The sequence below is a fragment of the Sturnus vulgaris genome, unplaced genomic scaffold, assembly GCF_052056855.1.
Source record: "Sturnus vulgaris isolate bStuVul1 unplaced genomic scaffold, bStuVul1.hap1 Scaffold_192, whole genome shotgun sequence".
Taxonomy (NCBI): domain Eukaryota; kingdom Metazoa; phylum Chordata; class Aves; order Passeriformes; family Sturnidae; genus Sturnus; species Sturnus vulgaris.
The window spans coordinates 41,713-59,993 of record NW_028276155.1 but is presented as its reverse complement, the minus strand read 5'-3'; the positions used below and the strand labels follow the sequence as shown (position 1 = coordinate 59,993).

General features: G+C 54.8%; 1 protein-coding gene and 1 long non-coding RNA gene across 2 annotated transcripts; both read left to right on the top strand.

Annotated features, from left to right (window-relative positions):
* Positions 1 to 8,117: 8,117 nt before the first annotated feature.
* LOC148218231 (uncharacterized) lies at positions 8,118 to 9,768 on the top strand. The gene is made up of 3 exons (XR_015800500.1): positions 8,118 to 8,239; positions 8,353 to 8,443; positions 9,471 to 9,768. It is a non-coding gene; the product is annotated as an uncharacterized LOC148218231 (long non-coding RNA).
* Positions 9,769 to 10,768: 1,000 nt separating this feature from the next.
* On the top strand, positions 10,769 to 17,627 carry LOC148218230 (Fc receptor-like protein 1). Its single transcript, XM_088157852.1, has 5 exons — positions 10,769 to 10,795; positions 14,633 to 14,717; positions 14,921 to 15,097; positions 16,398 to 16,672; positions 17,520 to 17,627. The coding sequence occupies exons 1-5, from the start codon at positions 10,769 to 10,771 to the stop codon at positions 17,625 to 17,627; spliced, it is 672 nt and encodes a 223-aa protein (XP_088013978.1).
* The last annotated feature ends 654 nt before the right edge of the window (positions 17,628 to 18,281 follow it).

Sequence of the window (18,281 nt, the reverse complement as noted above, 5' to 3'; positions counted from 1 at the left end):
TGGTCTAACCCTTCTAGGTTCCCTTTCGATTAGAGGTTGCTCCCAATCAAAACCCAGGTAACTCTCTATGGAATCTGAGCATATTCCTCCCAAGTGTACCTGCTCTACTCCCCCGTCCTCCCGTACCAACCGTACAAGTTTCCCTTGATCCCCCAAGAAATCCGGGGGCTCAGTCTGGAGCCACCTAGAAAGGGCTTCCTCCTTGCTTGGTCGAGCCCTCCGCACTCACTCCCAGCTTCCACCACCTTTTTAACGCTGACAGTTTCCAAAAAAAATCACTGACCTGTCATTGACAGTTACAGACAGAAGAGGGCAGCATTACATCAGAAACAATAGAATCTCACGCCTCACAAAAGAACGGAAATCTTAACTTGTTGCAATGACAGTTAATAACACAAGAGGGCAGTGTTACACCAGATATTGCACAGGGCCACTACAGAAAACAGAGAAGACATTCCCCAAAATCCAAACTCTCCACCACCAAAATGAGAGTGATGCAAACACAAAACACCAACCACCATATAAAACACTTCCTTCCACCACCCTACAACAAACAACAAGCACAATTTACACAGAATATTTTTGGCAATTAGGGTTATAGCAGTGAGTTACACTGTTAATAATACTGAGAACACCTTGGTTCCTTCAAATTACCGCCAAACTTGATAGTGGCCCCTCCCTGTGGTCAACAGAAACCCCTTTTCCGGCTTCCAAATACCTTCCCCAAACCTCTCAGCTCTGTGTGTCGAATGTCTCTGACACACTGTTAGCCATGTGCAGGCATCCCTAGTCTTACAGGCTCACCTTACCTTGGGCCTCCCCCAAAACATTTTGGTCAAACGTTCCTCTAGGCCATATAGGAGGTTGGTTGCTCGTCCCTGCAGAGAGTGACCAGGGAGCAGAGGTCAGCTCCAGAAAAACTCCGGGGTGCACTGGGATGTCAACGTCCCCTGTGCTCCAGCAGACAGACGAAGACCTTCTGGCTGGCTCAACAACTGATTTCGAGAATCAGCACTTGACACTGCAATTGTAGAGAGTGTTTGATTGGCAGCACATGGGGGACACATGGGGGGATATTTCCTCCAAACCATGTGTACCTGGTCAAGACAGGTTCCAGGTATAAATACACATTGATCCCACAAGCCCACACCTCCCTTCCCACCCATCTCCACCTTCTCTCCCTTTTAATTATAATTAGCTGCCACCCCTCCTGGTGGTTGTGTTTGGTGATTTTTGGGATGAAGGCTGTATGTCTTCCTCAGTAATCGCTGTTTGACCTCTGCTTTTGGGCAGGCACATTGGAGGTTTGGCTCTCCTTCAGGTCAGTTTGTCCCACTCAAAACCACCTGGCTGGTCCTGGCTGCTTTCTGGAGCCACAGGTTTCTGTTTTGCTGGGTTTGTACCATAGCTAGGTCTTTTTTTGCTGAGTTTTTGCAATATATGTTATCTTAAAGTTTTTTCCTGGCAAATAATTTTCTATATGGTTTGTTACATACCGTTTCTGCTATGTGATCTATTTCCCCTCTACCTGCTTAAGCATATCATAGACTTCTAAGGTTCTGAATTTTCAAAACCATTTCTGTTCCCCATATCACTAGATCACACTGGGAGCAGGTTTGGGTGCATCAACCCTTACTGGTTTATACTGGGAGCTGCTGCCACAGGTCTCAGGGGCTCAGGAGTGGCTCCCAGTGCTTACTGGATTATACTGGTGCCCTCCCAGTATAAACCTGGGAGCCCTTAGACTACACTGAGGATGGGTTTATGTGCATGAGGCCTTACTGGTTTATACTGGGAGCTGCCATCATGGGCCTCAGAAGCTCGGGGGTGGCTCCCAGTGCTTACTGGTTTATACTGGTGCCCTCTCAGTCTATGCCTAGGAACACCAGTGGGTGCTGGCAGGCAGGCAGGACCCTGAGGCCAAGCTATCCTTTGCTGGGGCACTGCTGAGCTGCGACTTCTCCAACTTCTCAGCCTGGCACCACTGCCTGCAGCTGCCAGGGACTCCAGAAAGGGCGAGGCTGGGGCACTGCCCCACGAAAGGCTGTAGGAATGTGAGCAATTGCCCAGTAAAATTCCCACAATTTCACAGGATCCCCAAAATTTTCCAGCCTTTCCCTCACCTAAAGTGGGAGGTGATGCGTTCTGTTGGGTTGAATGAGTAGAACTGGTGTCTCTAAATCACCTTTGACTTTAATGGGTACACCTGAACTCTAGTACACCTGAGTATTCAGATATTGGGGTTTCCCCTGCTGCCCCCTTGAGATTTTGGGGTGCCCCCATTGCCCCCTCCCAGAGCTAGACCATGTGCAGAGCACTGTCTTCAGCAACTCCACGGATCAAAGCACCTGGCTGTCCCTGCACTGCATCCTCTCCTGAGGTAACTCAGGGCTCCCTCCCACCCTTGAAGCCCTCACCTGGAGTTTTGGGGTACCCCCTGAATGTTGGAGTGCCCCCCAACAGCCCCTCGGCTGCCAAGGGTCATCTGTGTCCCCGTCGACAGGGAGGACAGTGGCCATCACCTTCTCCTGGCCCATCAAGGTGAGTCAGGGTACTTGGGTGCCCCAAAAATTACCTGGAGATCCCCTAAAATTATCTGGGTACACCTGTGTACTCCCCCAAATCACCTGGATCTCCCCAAAAATCACCTGGGTACACCTGGGTATCCCCAAAAATCACCTCAGTGCACATCAGTACTCCTGAAAATCACCTGGATTACATAAAAATCACCTGGATACTCCTGGGTACCCCTGGAACACCTAAATCACCCAAAATCGCTGCGGGTCCCCAAAACTGGTGTCCCAAAAATCTTCATCGCATTGACTGTGTGGACCTGGTGTCCCTGAATCCCCATTGATTTTAAAGGGTACAAGCATTCCCCTTTGACTTCAATGGGTAAACCCAATGTCTGAAAATTTTTGGTGCCAAAAATCCCAACTTTGGGCTGGGGATGAGATTTTGGGCTTGAGTGGAGGCACAGCTCCAACACAGGCTGAAGGTGTGGGATCAAGAATTTGTGATTAGCTCCCAGGAATTTTGGCAGGACTTCCAGAGTGTCAGCACCATGATCCTGAAATGGAAATTCCCAGAATTCAGCCCAGTATTTCCCCCAAATTTCCCCATTTTAGCACCAAATTTCTGCAAAATCCCCACTGACTTTAATGGGTTTTGATTTCAAAAGGTAGGCGTGATGTTCCTAAATCCCCCTTGATTTTTTAAAATCGGTCAACTTGCTATTCCTACATTGCCATTGATTTCAAAGGGTAGACCTGATGTCCATAAGATCTCTATTGGGAGATTAATATTACAAGAGATGGAACAACTGAGAGACATTGTCAAAGATGCTTTATTGCTTTATTTCATCAGTCTCATAGAAGGGTGAGAAGGTGTTACATCCAGGGCCATAATATCAGAAGCTTCCTCATTCTTAGTTACAAATGCCTTATGTTAGATTTTTAGGCAATCAAAAACTTCTATGAACTTTGCTGGTGTCTTTTTACACTAATCATTAATTGCTTTGCTTCCCATGGCTTTGTTGCAATGCATCATTTTTCAGTATATCATATAACACTGCACAAACCTACATTGATACATCTTAAACATCTAATAAACGTTATAACAAGTTATTTTTGCTAAACTTGAAAATCTTTTACTATCTTACTTAACATAGTGCTTTGCTTACATAATCCATATTTCTGTTTTCTTGAAACATATTTCTACTTAAACTACAAACTTATATTCTTGTTTTATGTCTGTTTCACTTTAATGCTCTAATTCTCTAAGCCTTCTCCAAGGTCTCAGGTCAAACCCTGTATCCATCTCTATCTCTGAGCCTGTATGCCCAAGGCCCTGAGAGCTCTCTGTGCCTGCATTTCCCACACTGCAGTATCCCAATGGACCCTTGGTTCCATGGGGACTCACAATGGCAGAAGGGTCTCCTTGGTTCCACAAGGTCCTGCAGAGCCCCTTGATTCAATGAGGCCTCAAAGTGTCATCATGGCCTCCAGGATTCCATGAGGCCCCACAGTGTCACAATGGACCTTTGGTTCCATGGGGTCCAGCACTGTTCCATGAATCCTCAGTTCCATGGGGCCCTGTAGTGTCACAATGGACTGCTTGGTTCAATGGTGCCACACATTGTGACAATTGCCCCTTGGCCTGCCAGGACTCCATAGTGTCACAACGATTCCTTGCTTCAGTGAGGTCTTGTAGTTTCACAATGGACTCCATGATTCCATGAGGCCCTGCAGTGTCACAATGGACTCCATGACTCCATGAGGCCCCACAGTGTCACAATGACCCCTTGATTTCATAAGGCCCTGAAATGCCACAATGGCCCTTTTGTTTCACAAAACCTCAAATTGTAAAAATGACCTCCATGGGTTCATGAGGCCCTGCTCTGTCACAAAGGACTCTCGGCTCCATGATGCCCCATAGTGTCACAATGGTCTCCTTGGTTCTGCAGTGTCTGAATGCCCCCTCGGTCCCTTGGAGCTGACAGTGTCACTCTTGTGCCCTTGGTTCCATGAGGCCCCGCAGTGCCACAATGGTCCTTTGGTTCCACGTGACCTCAAAGTGTCCTCATGGCCTCCTTGGTTCCATGAGGCCCTGTAGTGTAACAATGATCTCCTTGGTTCCACAGTGTCAGAATGGCCCCTTTGTCCCATGGAGCCCCACACTGTCACTGTGGTCCTCTTGATTCCATGAGGCCCTGCCGTGCTACAATGGCCCCAATGGCTACAATGGTCTCCAGTGAGACTCTCTACAACCACCTGAACAGAGGCTGTAGTCAGGTGGGGGTCGGTCTCTTCTCCCAGGCAGCACCTGCCAGAATGAGAGGACACAGTCTGCAGATGAGCCAGGGGTAGGATATGTTTGACATCAGGAAAAAAGTCTTCACTGAAAGCACGAGACAAGTGAGCCTTGCTGTGCTGGGGCCTCATTGCCTCCTTGTCCCTGCTCAGCAGCCTGGCAGGGGCCGCCCCATGGTGCTGCCCTTGGCATTGCACATGGCCAGAGCCCAGTGGCCCGGGAAGAGCCCTGAGCAATGAGGGAGGGACAGGATCTGCCTTGCCAGGGGCTGGGGCTCAGCCCTTGGCCCTTTGCATTCCTGAAACACATCCAGGTGTGCTCAGCATCAGAGACACCTTTCCCTTCTTTGTCCCCGCCTGTCATCAGTGCCTCCAGTCTTCTGTTCTAACTGGAACCTGGGGACACTTTCTCAGTTGTGTCTCTCAGTGAGACCCATTAAAACTTCAAGAAACTTTGGAGTTTAAATCTGACTCTGAGTTCTTGAGAAGTTTTCCTTCAGCTCCCTCTCAGGGACTGATGTCCAGGGACTCAGCACTGTTGAAAAATCCCAGCTCTACACAGACGGGGCAACTGAGAGGCATATTTTAAAAATATTTTATTCCATTATTAGGCTCCTTGAAGGGTGAAACATAAGACATGTAAAACTCCATGCCATTCTATCCAAAGCCAAGTTATTTCGTGTTTACTACACCTTATTAATGTTTTTCAGTCTATCAGCTTTTGCTACACAATGGTGCTAATACTTCGAACACCAACCACTCATTATTGTACCCCACGTGTTTTTGCACCAATGCATCTTTCACAGTTCTAATTCTCCAAAACATCTGGGTTTTTTTGCAAGGCCATGGTTTGAAACTTCTTTCTAGTTCAATCTCTCTCTCAGCAATGTCTTCTCTATTCCAGGGCCTTTCTAATTCAGCACACCTTATCTCAGAGTTTGCATCCAGATGTACAAGACTGTGTGAGCTTTCAGTCAGGCTCTGAGAATCCTTTACAAATCCATTTCTCATAAATATCAATCACAGAATGCTGCAATCACCTCTGCTCTAAAGAGAATAACAATGAAATACACCCTTCAAAATAGGAATGTGTATTTCTTAGAATCTCTTGGAAATATTTCTCCATAACTAGTTTTCAAATTCTTCCTAATGAATGGCATCAGGCCAGAGGGAAATAAAGGCAGAGCCATGGGTTGTCAGGACTTGCTTGGTCCCAGTGAGCCCCGTGGTGCATTTGGAGCTGAGCCCTTGAACCTCAGGGCCTGAGAGGAGATTGCACAAACCTTTCCAGGAGTCCAAGGCAGAAGAAAAACCCAAAGTGTCTCAAAGCATTAATGGGTCTCACTGAAGTCCATCCCCAACACAGGCTCCTCATGGACTCCTTGGAGGAAAGAACTGGATGCCAGGATTGCCCAAAACCCTCTCAGAGAGTCAGAGAGGAAAGGAAAATCCAAACTACCTTTAAAACCTTGAGTATCTCAATGTATTAATGAGACCCACTGAGTGTCAATATAAAGCTCTCAAGGGACTAATTAAAGTAGACAAGTGGGGCCATGATTGCATAAACTACTAAAAGAGTTGGTGTCAAAAGGGAACCTCCAAGTACCTTAAAAAAACTGAAGTATCTTGAAGCATTAATCAGCCCAACTGAGCGTTGTTACTTACCAAGGCTCTCAAGGGACTAATTAAAGCAGATAATTGGAGGCCATGATTGCACAAAGCTCTCAGAGACTCCAAGGAAAAAGCAAAACCCAAAGTCCTCTGAAAAACCTGCAGTCTCTGGGAGCATGAAGGAGCCCCCAGGGCCATTCCTGACCAAGGCTCCCCAGGGACTGGTCCCAGCAGATCCCTGAGGCCACTGGGATGTGGGGGGATGCTGAGGGCAGGACAAGGGGTGACAGTGGCCAGCCTTGCTGGGGCTGTGCCAGGAGGCCCCAGTGGCTCAGGACAAGGTGTCTCCTCGCAGCCCTTGGTGGCACAGACCCTGCTGTGCCCCAGGGCACCAAGACTTGGCTTCTCTTTGTCCCCACCTGTCATCAATCTCTCCAGTTGTCTGGTCTAACTGGAACCTGGGGACACTTTCTCAGTTGTGTCCCTCAGAGGGAACCATTAAAACTTTAGGAAACTTTTGAGTTCAATTCTGACTGAACTCTTGAGAGGTTTCCTAACAAACCATGGCTCTGCCTTGATTTCCCTCTGGTCTAATGCAGTTCATTAGGAAGTTTTCCTTCTGCAGTTAGGGAGAAATATTTTAAAGAGACTCTTAGAAATACACATCGCTATTTTAAAGAGCGCATTTCATAAGTGTTCTCTTTAGTGCAGAGATGATTGCACCATTTTGTGATTGATATTGATCCATGGTCTCTCCTCAGGAGGTCTGGCCTGCTCACAGAAGCTGTGCCTTGAGGTCTGACCCAGTGTGGACAACCTTGCTGCACATTCCCCAACCCCATCCTGTCTGTCCTCACTTACCTGGGACCTGCTTTGCTTGGAGAACTGACTGCAATCAGGAAAAGACAAGTTTTATTCTTTTTTTCTCAAAGCAATCTAAAACTCCTAATTTTCCCCACTGCAGACACACTCCTCAGGTGTGTGCAAAGCCCAGGGTGGCACCAAGGAGGTTCAGCTCCGGGGATCGATGCTTTGGGGGCGGTGCCTGCAGTCGGCGTCATCTTTCCTTTCTGCCTCCAACTCCCGTCATGGCCCGCGGCCCCATAGAGCCCCATTGGAGCCGGGACTACAACACCCATCATGCCCCGTGCTCCACAAAACCCCCAGTATCCGCTCCCCATCTGCCCCATCCGTGCCCCCGGACCCTGGAGGATCCGTAATTGCCCCCTCAGGGCTCATTCGAGACTCCCCCAAAACGTCCCCAGATCCCCTGAATGCTCTCCTTACAGCTATTTCTGGGAATTCATCTCCTGCCATTCCCCGCGAGCTCGCAGGACCTCATAATCCCGTCCCGCGCCGAAAACTCCTGTCCTGACCCGCGCCCTAAAGAGCCCGGTTAGAGCTCCCCAGGCTCTCCCCAAGTTCTCTTGACCCATATATGTTCCCCGCTGAGGACCTGAAGCCGCCACTCAGAGGGAAAACTGTCCCCTAAATGCCTTCCTAGACCCCCAAACTCTCCGTAAGAACAACTTCCGGGACTACAGCTCCCATGATGCTCCGCTGTTCCGGTAAAACGCCATTCTAACCATGACTTCATCTCCCATAATGCCTTGCACTCCACTGAGAGACACTGCGGCTGCGCCTACAACTCCCGTGATGCTCCACGGCTCCATTAAACCTTACTATACCTGCGCCTACAACTCCCATCACCCCCCGCGCCCCGGAGAGCCCCGTTAGAGCCCCCGAGTGCCCGTCCGGACCCCGAATGGCCCCAGATTCCCCTCCCTGACCGCCAAGGGCCTCCCTGAAACAGCCAGGTAACATCCGAAGCCCAGACTTTCCCTCAGCATCTCTAAGTTCTCTGTTAATGCCCACTCGACGCTCCCAAGTGTCCTCCCGTCCTCAACTTCCTTCTAAATTCTTTCCCCAGACCCAAAATTGCCGCGAATGTGCCCCAGAAATGTCTCCCTGGACCCGAAGTGCCCCCCTGGACCCTGTCGGAGAAAAAGATGATAATAAAGGTGTCCGAATGACTAGAAATATTACAAATTATCAAATATTACCAATTATCATAAAGAGGGAGAAATAAATAACCAGGAGAGATTATTTAATTAATGAAGGGAATTGTGTTAATTAGAACCATTGGCCAGATTTTTTTGGTTGTTAATAATGTATAGAGTTTTATTATAAATATAAAAATTTGGTTATAAAAATATAGAATAGTACTACTATAAATAAGAAAAATATAATTATATTTTAATATTTAAGAACATTTTTAATTTAAAGAGAAATTTAATTTTATTTTCTAATTTGGTTTGTCAGTCAAAGGTGGGTGATATCATGACACAGTTATGATGGGGGTGAGGAGCAGGTTGTCCAAACAGGGCCAGCCAGCAAGGGGCTCATTCTTCTCTGTGCCCAGAGCTCCTGAGGAGACATTCAGCACCAAGATCACTCTGGAAATGCTTCTCTCTGTCATGAATGTCGTTCTATTTGTACAATTTATCAGACAACAAGGTTAAATTTTGCAGCAATTTTTTTAATAGCAACAATTGTATATAAATGAATAAAATAAAAATATATTGGATGCGTATATCTGAATATATACAAAATTTGGCAGTTAGTAATTTAGTATAATTGAGGTTCCTATAAAGCATAAGCAAAACCAACCAGGGGTAGGGGAGGGGCTCGCCCTTCCTCACGTACTGAACAATCAAGCCAAAATTCCCACTTATATACTATATGCTAATACATATTAATACAGAAGTTTCTAGAAAATTCCTAATAAATCTGTTCCTTAAATCTACGTCACTGTGATGTTTGGTGCATGCTCTACTAATGGTCAGGGGTCTCTCATCCTTTTGAGGGTCTTATTTCTGATGAAGGCTCATCATCTTCATCAGTGTCTGCTGTGTAACCTTGCAGGTAGCACAGGCACTCTAAGCTTGGGTTATATAACTAAGCATAAGTTCCCACAATAAAATTAAGTTCCATGCATGGAATCATCCCAATTTGACCCATTTCAAGGTCGAAACTTTTTTTTTCTAGATGCTGTGTGGGACACATATTGAGAAAATAAGAAAATTACGGCCTGAAAAATATTCCAGGCTGGAGTTTTTCAGCTCTGTTCCCAATTTGGTCCAGCCCAAGGCTAGGGAGAATTTCTCCCAGGGTGATCATTTGATAAAAATAAATAAAAAGGAATTAATAACAAAGATAGAACACCTGTTGTGGTGTGTGACCAGGCCCTGGCAATGGGGTGTCTTCTCTCTGAACCAATCACCTTTTTCTACTCCTGGAATTGTGAGCCATGCTATAAAACCAAGTGCGTTCCTGAATAAATTTGTCACTTTCTTTCTATCATGACAGGCGACATTTCTGCTGCCCTTAAAGGGTTAAAACCCCTTCCCAGGGCTCCAGGGAGGTGCTGAAGGCTCGTGCAGGGATGTTGGGGATCCTGTCAGGGCCTTTTTGGGGAATTCTGAGGGTGCCATCCCTGCCGAGCCTGGCGATCTGGGGGCTCGGTGTGTTGGGGAATTGGGGTCGTTCAGGGTTTCTAGGGGGCATCGGGGACACTGGGGGGGCCCTGGAGGGAATTGAGGGTCTGGTGGAGGTTCGGGATTGCCCAGAGGTGGATGGGGAATCAAAGTCACCCCTCCAGTTTTCCTTTGCAGATGCCAGGAAACACCAGGAAAGGTGAGTGCAGGCTCTGACCATGATTTGTGTTTTCCCCAAACCTCCAGCACCTCCCATCCTCTCCCACACATCCCCTTATTCCCACGGAGCTGTGGGGAGAATTTGGAGGGTCTTGGTTGGGCTCCAGGGGCATCCCTGGATGGGCTTTCAGGAATATTGGTGAGGCACTGGGAGATCCTGGAGGGTTGGGGGAACTCTTGGAGGGTCATGCAGGGATGTTGGGGGATCTTTTTGGGGTCCTGGGGGAGTTTGAGGGGTGCCCCTACCTGCCAGGCTTCGAGATTTGTTGCTCAGAGGGTCGGGGGCACGGGGGGGCAATGGGGGCACTGTGGTGGTGCAGAAGTTCTGGGGGATTCAGGGGGGCTTGGAATGTCTGGGGGCAATCAGGGGCGCCGTGGGAACCGGGGGTCCCGTGGGAATTTTTGTATCCCGTGGGTGGTTGGAGCTGCCAAGGTCCCAGGAAGGGTCGGGGGTCCCGGGGTCCCCGTGGTCACTCCCTCCCCTTTTCCCTGCAGCTGCCAGGAAGCCCCAGGACAGGTGAGTGGGAGGCTCTGGCCGGGTCTCCCCTTTTCCCCCCCGCCCCAGACACCACCCAGAACCCCAATTATCCCCACGGGACCCCCTGGAGGAGGGGGCGGTGATGGACCCCCATGTCGTGGGCACTGAGCGGGCAGGGGGTGAGTATGGGGGGGTACGAGGGCACGTCACCCATGGGTGTCACCCCCACCCAGGTCTCCAACCCTGGAGTCTCTCTCAGGTGCCCGCCCCAGCACATCCCCCAGGTGACCCACACAGAGCTGCTGGGACCCCGGGGACGACAGCAGGAGCCCGGTGACACCTACGAGAACGGGCTGTGACACTGGGGGTCCCGAGGGCACCCCCCGTGTCTCCCCCACCCACGCTCCCATGGGTGCCCACCCTGACCGGGAGGTGGCCACGACTGGGGGGTCCCATCTGGAGCTGCACAGAGCTCCCCGTTCCAGTGCTCCCAGTGCTCCCAGTACGCCCAGGAGCTCCCCATTCCCTCTCCCAGTTCCAGGGCGGCACAAGACCCTGGCTCCTCTTCCTGGGCACAAAACGCAGCTTTGGGATTAAAGCGAGAGAAATGGTTTTGGTTTGTTCAGCTCTGCCTGCTCAGCTCGGACCCAGGAGGGTCCCGGTCAGGCTGAGCAGATCCTTGTGGGATTTGCAGCAGTTCTGGGGCTCTCTCAGTGCCTTGGGCACAGGGACCAAATGATCAATTGCTGCATTTCCGCACTGGTTCCCTCGCAGCTGCCCCCGCAGGGGGGGTTTCCAGCCAGCCCTGCTCTGAAAACCATCAAAGGCCCCGGCAGAGCCGCTGCTGGGGCTCACACCGGGTTTTGTGCTTCTTGCAGGGCTGAGCAAAGCACGGCCACGCCTTTTCCCCCCACAGAATTGTCACCTTTGCAGCAGCTCGAGAGCTGCGAGAATCAAAGCCAAGGGGGCAGGGGGAGCCAGCCTGGGGCTGGCCAGAGCAGGGCTGGCCAATGCCCATCCCTGTGCCCTGGGGCTGGGTCCCACTCTTGGATGGCCACTGGCTCCAAGGAGGAGCATTTTGGGAGCCCCTTCCAGCCTGGGGCTCCATTCCCGAGCTGCTCTTGCTGGCTCAGATCCTGCAGGGGTCAAGAATGGAGAAGTCTGGAAGAGGATTTTTCCCAAAACCCGATAAACCCAAGGTGTCCCAAGCCGTCAGGACAGAAACCTCGTGCAGGGGATTGTGGGGAGCAGCAGAGGGAGGGGGAAGCCCCCCAAGAGCTTCTCAAGTGTTTCATGTGCAGGGTCTCATCCTTCTCCTGTTGCCAGCACTGAGGCCCTGCAGGGATTTTTGGGTGTGGGGGTGGCTTTGGGTGTTTTTGGGGTGTCTGTGCCCTCCCTGACTGACACCAGCCCATGTCCATCCCCCTCCCCAGTCAGCCCCGCTGGGGTTTTTCCCCCACAGAATGATCCTGGTGGGCTGTGGGATGGGGCCGAGGGGCTGCACCTGTGAGGGTTCCCAAATGGGGATGGAGGGCTCCCAGATGGGTGGGGGCGGCCAATGAGGGGGTGTAGAGTGGGCGGGTCACACCCCAAATTGGGGCACCCCAGAGGTCACAGTGCCCCACTGAGCACAGAGGGGGCTGGCAGGGACCCCCGTGCCCTACCCTGGATAGGGACTTCCTCAGGGAATGTGTCCAGGGACCCTGCCCAGAACCACCATCCCCCAGGACAGGATCTCCCCTGCTGGGATGTGTCACCACTGGAATAAAATCCACCCAGAACGTGTCACACCCCCCAGAACAGGATCCCCTCAAGGCAGGACCCCCTGGATGTGCCCCCCCCCAGGATTGAACTCCCCCCTGTGTGACTCTCAGCACAAACAGCCTCTTCCTTCTGCTGCAGGAGAGAGAAAGTGAAAATGTTGGGGGGCACAGCTGGACACCCCCACGCCCCACAGCTTCCCCACCCCTCCCTGGAGACCCCTCACCCCCTTTCCTCCCTCCCAACCCATTCTCTGCCCAGCTGCTCCCCAGGATTTCTGAGCCAAGAACTGGGAGGGGTGGGGCATGGCACAGAAGTGGAGAAAATAAGGGAAGCAGAGAAATAAAGAGAGGAAAAAGTCAAGGGTAGGGGAGGGCACAGGAGCTGCTCAGGACCCCCATGTGATGCCTGCCCTGGAAATGATCACTCCAGGGGGGCAACGTTGGGCCCTGGGTCACCCCAAAATCTGAGGCACCCATGGGGCCTACCCAGGCACTGCCCATCCCTGGCACCCCCATTCCCCTGGGAACCCAACCATGGGACCCCCATTCCTTCTGTCCCCCCTTCCCTGGACCCCCATGCCATGACTGCCATTCCCCAGGATCTCCATTCCCAAGGACCCTCATCCTGGTAGTTCCAGCCTCTGGGACCCCTCTTCTTTTGGGGTCCATGATTCCCCCAGGACCCCCATTCCCCTGACACCCTGGGATCCATCCCATGATCACAAATCCCTGGAGGCCACGTTGATCTGGGATTCCCATCCCTGAGTTTGAATCCACCCAACCCTTGGGACCCCCATTCCCATCCCTGGAACTCCAATCCCCCGGACACCCATCCTTGTCTCCCTGCACCGCCTCAGCCTCCAAATTCCGGCAACGTCCTGTCCCCACCATATCCCACCCTGTGCACACCAAGGGCCACCAACACGTGGGGACGAGAGCTCAGGGGGGCTGCGGGGTCCCCTGAGGTCCCCAAGGCCAGCACGGCCAGTGGGGGACAGAGGCAGTGGCTCCTCAGTGTGACCGGGGTTTTGGGGTGGCCCTGGGAACAGGAAAAGGGGAACTGGGATGTGGGAGAGGGATTTGGAGACAGGGATGGGGGACAGGGTTTTGGGGACAGGGATGTCAGGTTTGGATCCACGGGGCTGGGGCAGCTGTGGGGACAGGGAGAAGGGGAGACGTGGCCGTGGGGCTGGCGGGGGTGAGCTGTGCCAGCACGGGCTGGCCGTGGTGTCCCTGTCCCCGAGGCGTCCGTGCCACCCGGACGTGTGACACAGAGCTGTCCCCTGGGAGCCTCTCCAGACCTGTTGGGGACCGTGCCCGGGCATTTTCCCACAAGAAGCCTTGTCCCCACGGGGAGGACAGCTCGGGGACAGCCTCACACCCTGCCCCCGCGGAGCCAATTCCACCTTGCCCTGTCCCTTCTCCCTTCCAGCCCAGACCCTCAGCCTCGCTGGTGAGTCCTCGAGGGATGCCATGTCCCCACCCCGCTGTCCCCAGCCCCTTGGTGGCCCTGCCAGGCTGGTGTCCCCTGTCCCCCGCAGGTGCCCAGACCCCCCCAGCTCCTGGTGGAGCCCCCCTGGACGCCGGCGGTGCTGTGGGACCGGGTGACACTGACCTGCCAGGGCTCGGGGACCGCCGGTGACACCTCCTGGTACAAGGACGGGCGGCGCTGGGGGCAGGAGGGACGCGACAGCTTCCCTGTCACCCAGAGTGGCACCTACCAGTGTGAGAGACCCGGCAGTGGGCTCAGCCCCCCCGTGATGGTGTCAAATGGTGAGGGGGGGGGGGGGGATCTGAAATGCTCAGGGTGGCTCCCTGATAGCTCTGGGTGGGCTCCACTCCGTGGGTGGCCTCACAGCCCTCGTGTGACAGGCGAGAGCCTGTCCCCTGCACACAGGGACATCCCAGTGCATCCCAGTGTGGTGGGATTCCAGTGGTGACAGCTGTGCCACGGGGCTGCTCCTGGTGTCCCTGGGACCCTCCCGCGCAGGGGACACTCCAGCCAGATGTCCCCGGTGCCGTGGGCACCCACTTTGGAGCTGTCTCGGGCTCCTCAGTGACACGGGACCCTGCTGTCCCGCAGAGCCGCTGGTGCTGCAGGTGCCAGCACGGGCGCTGCTGGAGGGGGACACGGTGACACTGCGCTGCCGGGGCTGGCAGGACAGCCCTGTCACCAGGGTGCGATTTTACAAGAACAGGGAGGATCTGGGGGGGTTCCTCAGGGGCGCCGAGCTGTCCCTGTCCCCTCTGCAGCTGCACAAGAGCGGCCGCTACCTCTGCGAGGGCTTGGTGGCCTCAGGAATGTCACTGTCAGCACCGGTGACAGTGACAGTGCACGGTGAGCACTCCCACGGCTGGAACTCCGATATCCTGACACCCCCAAAGCCACTTCTCAGCGCAATCAGAGTCACAGTCGCCACCCCCATCTCCCTTCCCAGAGCTCTTCCCGGTGCCGGTGCTGGAGGGTCCCCCCCGAGCTCCCCGAGGGGTCCCCCCTCAATCTCAGCTGCCTCAGCACCCCCAGCCCCCTGCGGCCCCGAGCCCCCCTCCTGTACAGCTTTTACCGGGACGGGCAGATGCTGCAGGGTCCGCAGGGGTCCCCGCAGCTCCTGGTGCCCGCCGTGGGGGTCTCCCACTCGGGGAATTACAGGTGCCAGGTGCGCTCAGAGGCCGGGGCCGTGCGGAAGAGCAGCGCCCGGCTCGGCGTCACGGTGCGCAGTGAGTGCGGGGATGGGCACGGGGAGCCCCCGCAGCCCTCCCAGATCTCCCATCCCTGCTCAATCCTCTGCGTGCCCCCCCTCCTTCCCAGCTCTCCCCCTGGGTCCCCCCATTGCCCATTGCATCCCTGCCAGGTCCCCTCACCCATCCCTGGGTGCCTCTCTGTGGCTCTTCAGTTGTCCACAGGTCCCTCCATCCCTGTCTGGGTCCCCAGAACGTTCCCTGTGGTTCCCTTCAATCCTCTCCAGGTGTCCCCTCGCTGAATCTCCCATCCTTCCTCCCCTTTCCAAGCCTCACTCCGTCTCTGTGCCCCCTTCTTCCTCACTGGGATCCCCCCAGCCCTCTCTGATCCTCACCCCCTCTGAGTCCCTCACTGCTCCCTGGTGTCCCCAACTCCTCCCATGTCCCCAGTCCCTCCTGTGTCCTCCCCACAGGGGTCCCGCTCTCTGGTGTGTCCCTGTCGGTGCAGCCCCCCGGGGGACAGGTGGCACTGGGGGACCACCTGGTGCTGAGCTGCGCAGTGGCCATGGGGACAGGTCCCCTGTCCTTCTCCTGGCTCCGGGGGGGCTCGCAGACACCACTGGGCACCGGTCCCCGCCTGGAGCTGAGGCACGTTGGGGACAATGACAGCGGCCACTACAAGTGCTGGGCCAGCAACAGGGACAGCGTGGCTGAGAGCCCCACTCTGAACGTCGCTGTCGTGGGTGAGTGGGACCCTTGGGCTGGGGGTGACCCCACCCACAGCATCCCCAATTCCACACATCCCCAATTCCACCTCATCCCCCCACACCATCCCCAGCCCCAGCCCAGCTCACAGTGCCAGCCCTGGGTGTCACAGGCCAGCGAACAGGGACCCTCTGGCTCCAGGGACCCCCACCCAGGACACCCAAGCCCTGCATCCCTAAGCCCAGCTGTCACATTCCCCACTGCACATCGTGTCACATTCACCCTGTTGAGCGTGACCCTCCCAGGGCACTGAGACCCTTGGCATTGGGGTGATGTCCCCGTTGATGGCCTCATGGCACCCATCAGGTCCCACCCACGCCATTCTGTGCCCCCCACCAGGTGACAGCCATCCCCCATCCCACCCTCACCTCACCCTCATCTCATCCTCATCCCCCACCCCTCACCCATCACATGTCCTCATCCAACACCTCATGATGACCCCCAGCACCATGGGGTCACCGTTCGGGGTGAAGGAGACCCTCTGTCCCCAGGTGCCACCATGCAGACTCCCTCATCCCCCCTCACCAGGTGCCAGAACCTGTCCCCGGCCTCAGCCCTGTCTGTGTCCCCACAGTGCCCGTGGCCAATGCCACCATCACCCCCGGTCCCCCGGCACTCCAGGTGCGCCCAGGTGACCCCGTGACCCTGAACTGCTCGGTGCAGGTGGGCTCAGCCCCTGTCACCTTCACCTGGCTGCGTGACCATCAGGAGGTGGCCCGGGGTCCCCTCCTGGATCTTGGGGACGTCGATGTGGGACATTCGGGCACCTACCAGTGCGTGGCCACCAACCAGCTGGGACAGGACGGGCACGGCGTGTTCCGGGCACTCAGCCCAGAGATGACCCTGGAGGTGACACCACAGGGAACCACTGGACACTGGATCACAGGTGGGGTCACACGGGGTCACTGGGATTGCAGGAGCCCCGCAGTGACAGGTGACCCCGATGTGTCCCTTCTGTCCCCAGCAGTGGCCGCAGGCCTTGGCGGGTCCCTCCTCTTCCTGGTCCTGTTCGTGGCTGGAGCTGTGGGCTGGCACCGGTGCCACAACAGGGGTGGGTGACAATGGGGACCATGGGGACCCTGGGGAGCTGGGGGGCCACCTGCATGTTGGGGTGATGGGGTGGCACCCACAGCTTCTGACTTGGGCAATGCTGAGTGCTCAGGACCTTTGGTCAGGGTCCTGAAGGATTTGGGGTGGTGTTGGGGGGACTTGCAGGGATTTTGGGGGTTCTTTCAGTGATCCCGGGGGAATGTGGAGGTTCCCCCATACCTGGCAGGCTTGAGCTTCAGGGGGCTCAGGGGGTCCAGAGAACAGAGCAGGGGTTCTGGAGGGCCTCAGGGATGCTCAGGGGTCCCGGAGGATATTGAGGGTGCAGTCGGATTTCAGGATTGCTGAGAGGGGTCAGCACCCTGGGGACCCCACAGTTACCCCTCCCCTCTTTCCTTTGCAGCTGCCAGGAAGCAGCAGGAAAGGTGAGTGGGGGACTCAAACCACATTCTCCCCTTTCACCCCGATTCCCAAGACCTCCCATCCACCCACACATCTCCTTGATTCCCTCAGGGTCCCCCCGGAGCCCCCGGCCCTCCCAGAGGAGGGGCAGGTGCTGTACACCCACGTCGTGGTCACCAAGCACACAGGGGGGTGAGTCCGGGCTGGGACACAGGGACACGTCACCCATGGGTGTCCCCCCACCCAGATGCCACAGCCTGTGTCTCTCGCAGCGTCCCCCCGTGCCACCACACTCCAGGATCCCCGGGTGACCTACATGGAGCTGCCAGCAACCCATGGGCAGCCGTGGGAATGAGGGGACATCTACAGGAGTGTGCTGTGACACTCGGGGCATGGCTGGGCACTGGGGGGGGGCTCTGGGGACACTGGGGGCACTGGGGGCCGTCACCCATGGGCACACGTGTGTCCCCTGTGCTGCTCCCATGGGTGCCCAGCATTCACGGGTAGGTGGGCACAAGTGTGAGGCAGCACAAGGCACCCAGAGCTCCACATGACCCCAGAACCCACAAGGATTTCCCCACCCCCCCTTCCAGTATCACCAGTGCCTCCCCATTCCACATCCACGTGCCCCCAGTACCCTCAGAGATTTCCCCATTCCCTCCCCACAGTGCTCCCAGTATCCCCAAGGGCTCCCTCTTTCCTCTCCCAGTGCCTCTCCATTGCTCCCAGTCCATCCAGGTGGTTCCCATTCTCTCTCCTAGTTCTCCTGTCCTCCCAGTGCCTCTGCAATGCCCCTCTCAGCACTCCCAGTACACCCAGGGCTCCTCATCTCTCCTCCCAGTGCCAGGGGAGCACAGGACTCGTTTCCCTCTTTTTGGCACCAAAATGCAGCTTTTTGGTTCAACTGGCAGAGATGGTGTTTCTTTGTTCAGCTCTGTCGGGCTTTAGGAATGGGATTCTCCAATTTTGGGCTGCCACTCGAAACCAGAGCTCTGGATTCCCTTCTGCC

Excerpts from the sequence above, each read along its gene's own strand:
- LOC148218230 (XM_088157852.1), top strand. The coding sequence starts at position 10,769 with ATGTCGTGGGCACTGAGCGGGCAGGGG. Across the intron at positions 10,796-14,632 it reads GGGCACTGAGCGGGCAGGGG|CTGCACAAGAGCGGCCGCTA; the intron begins GTGAGTATGGGG and ends TCCCCTCTGCAG. Across the intron at positions 15,098-16,397 it reads GCTCGGCGTCACGGTGCGCA|TGCCCGTGGCCAATGCCACC; the intron begins GTGAGTGCGGGG and ends GTGTCCCCACAG.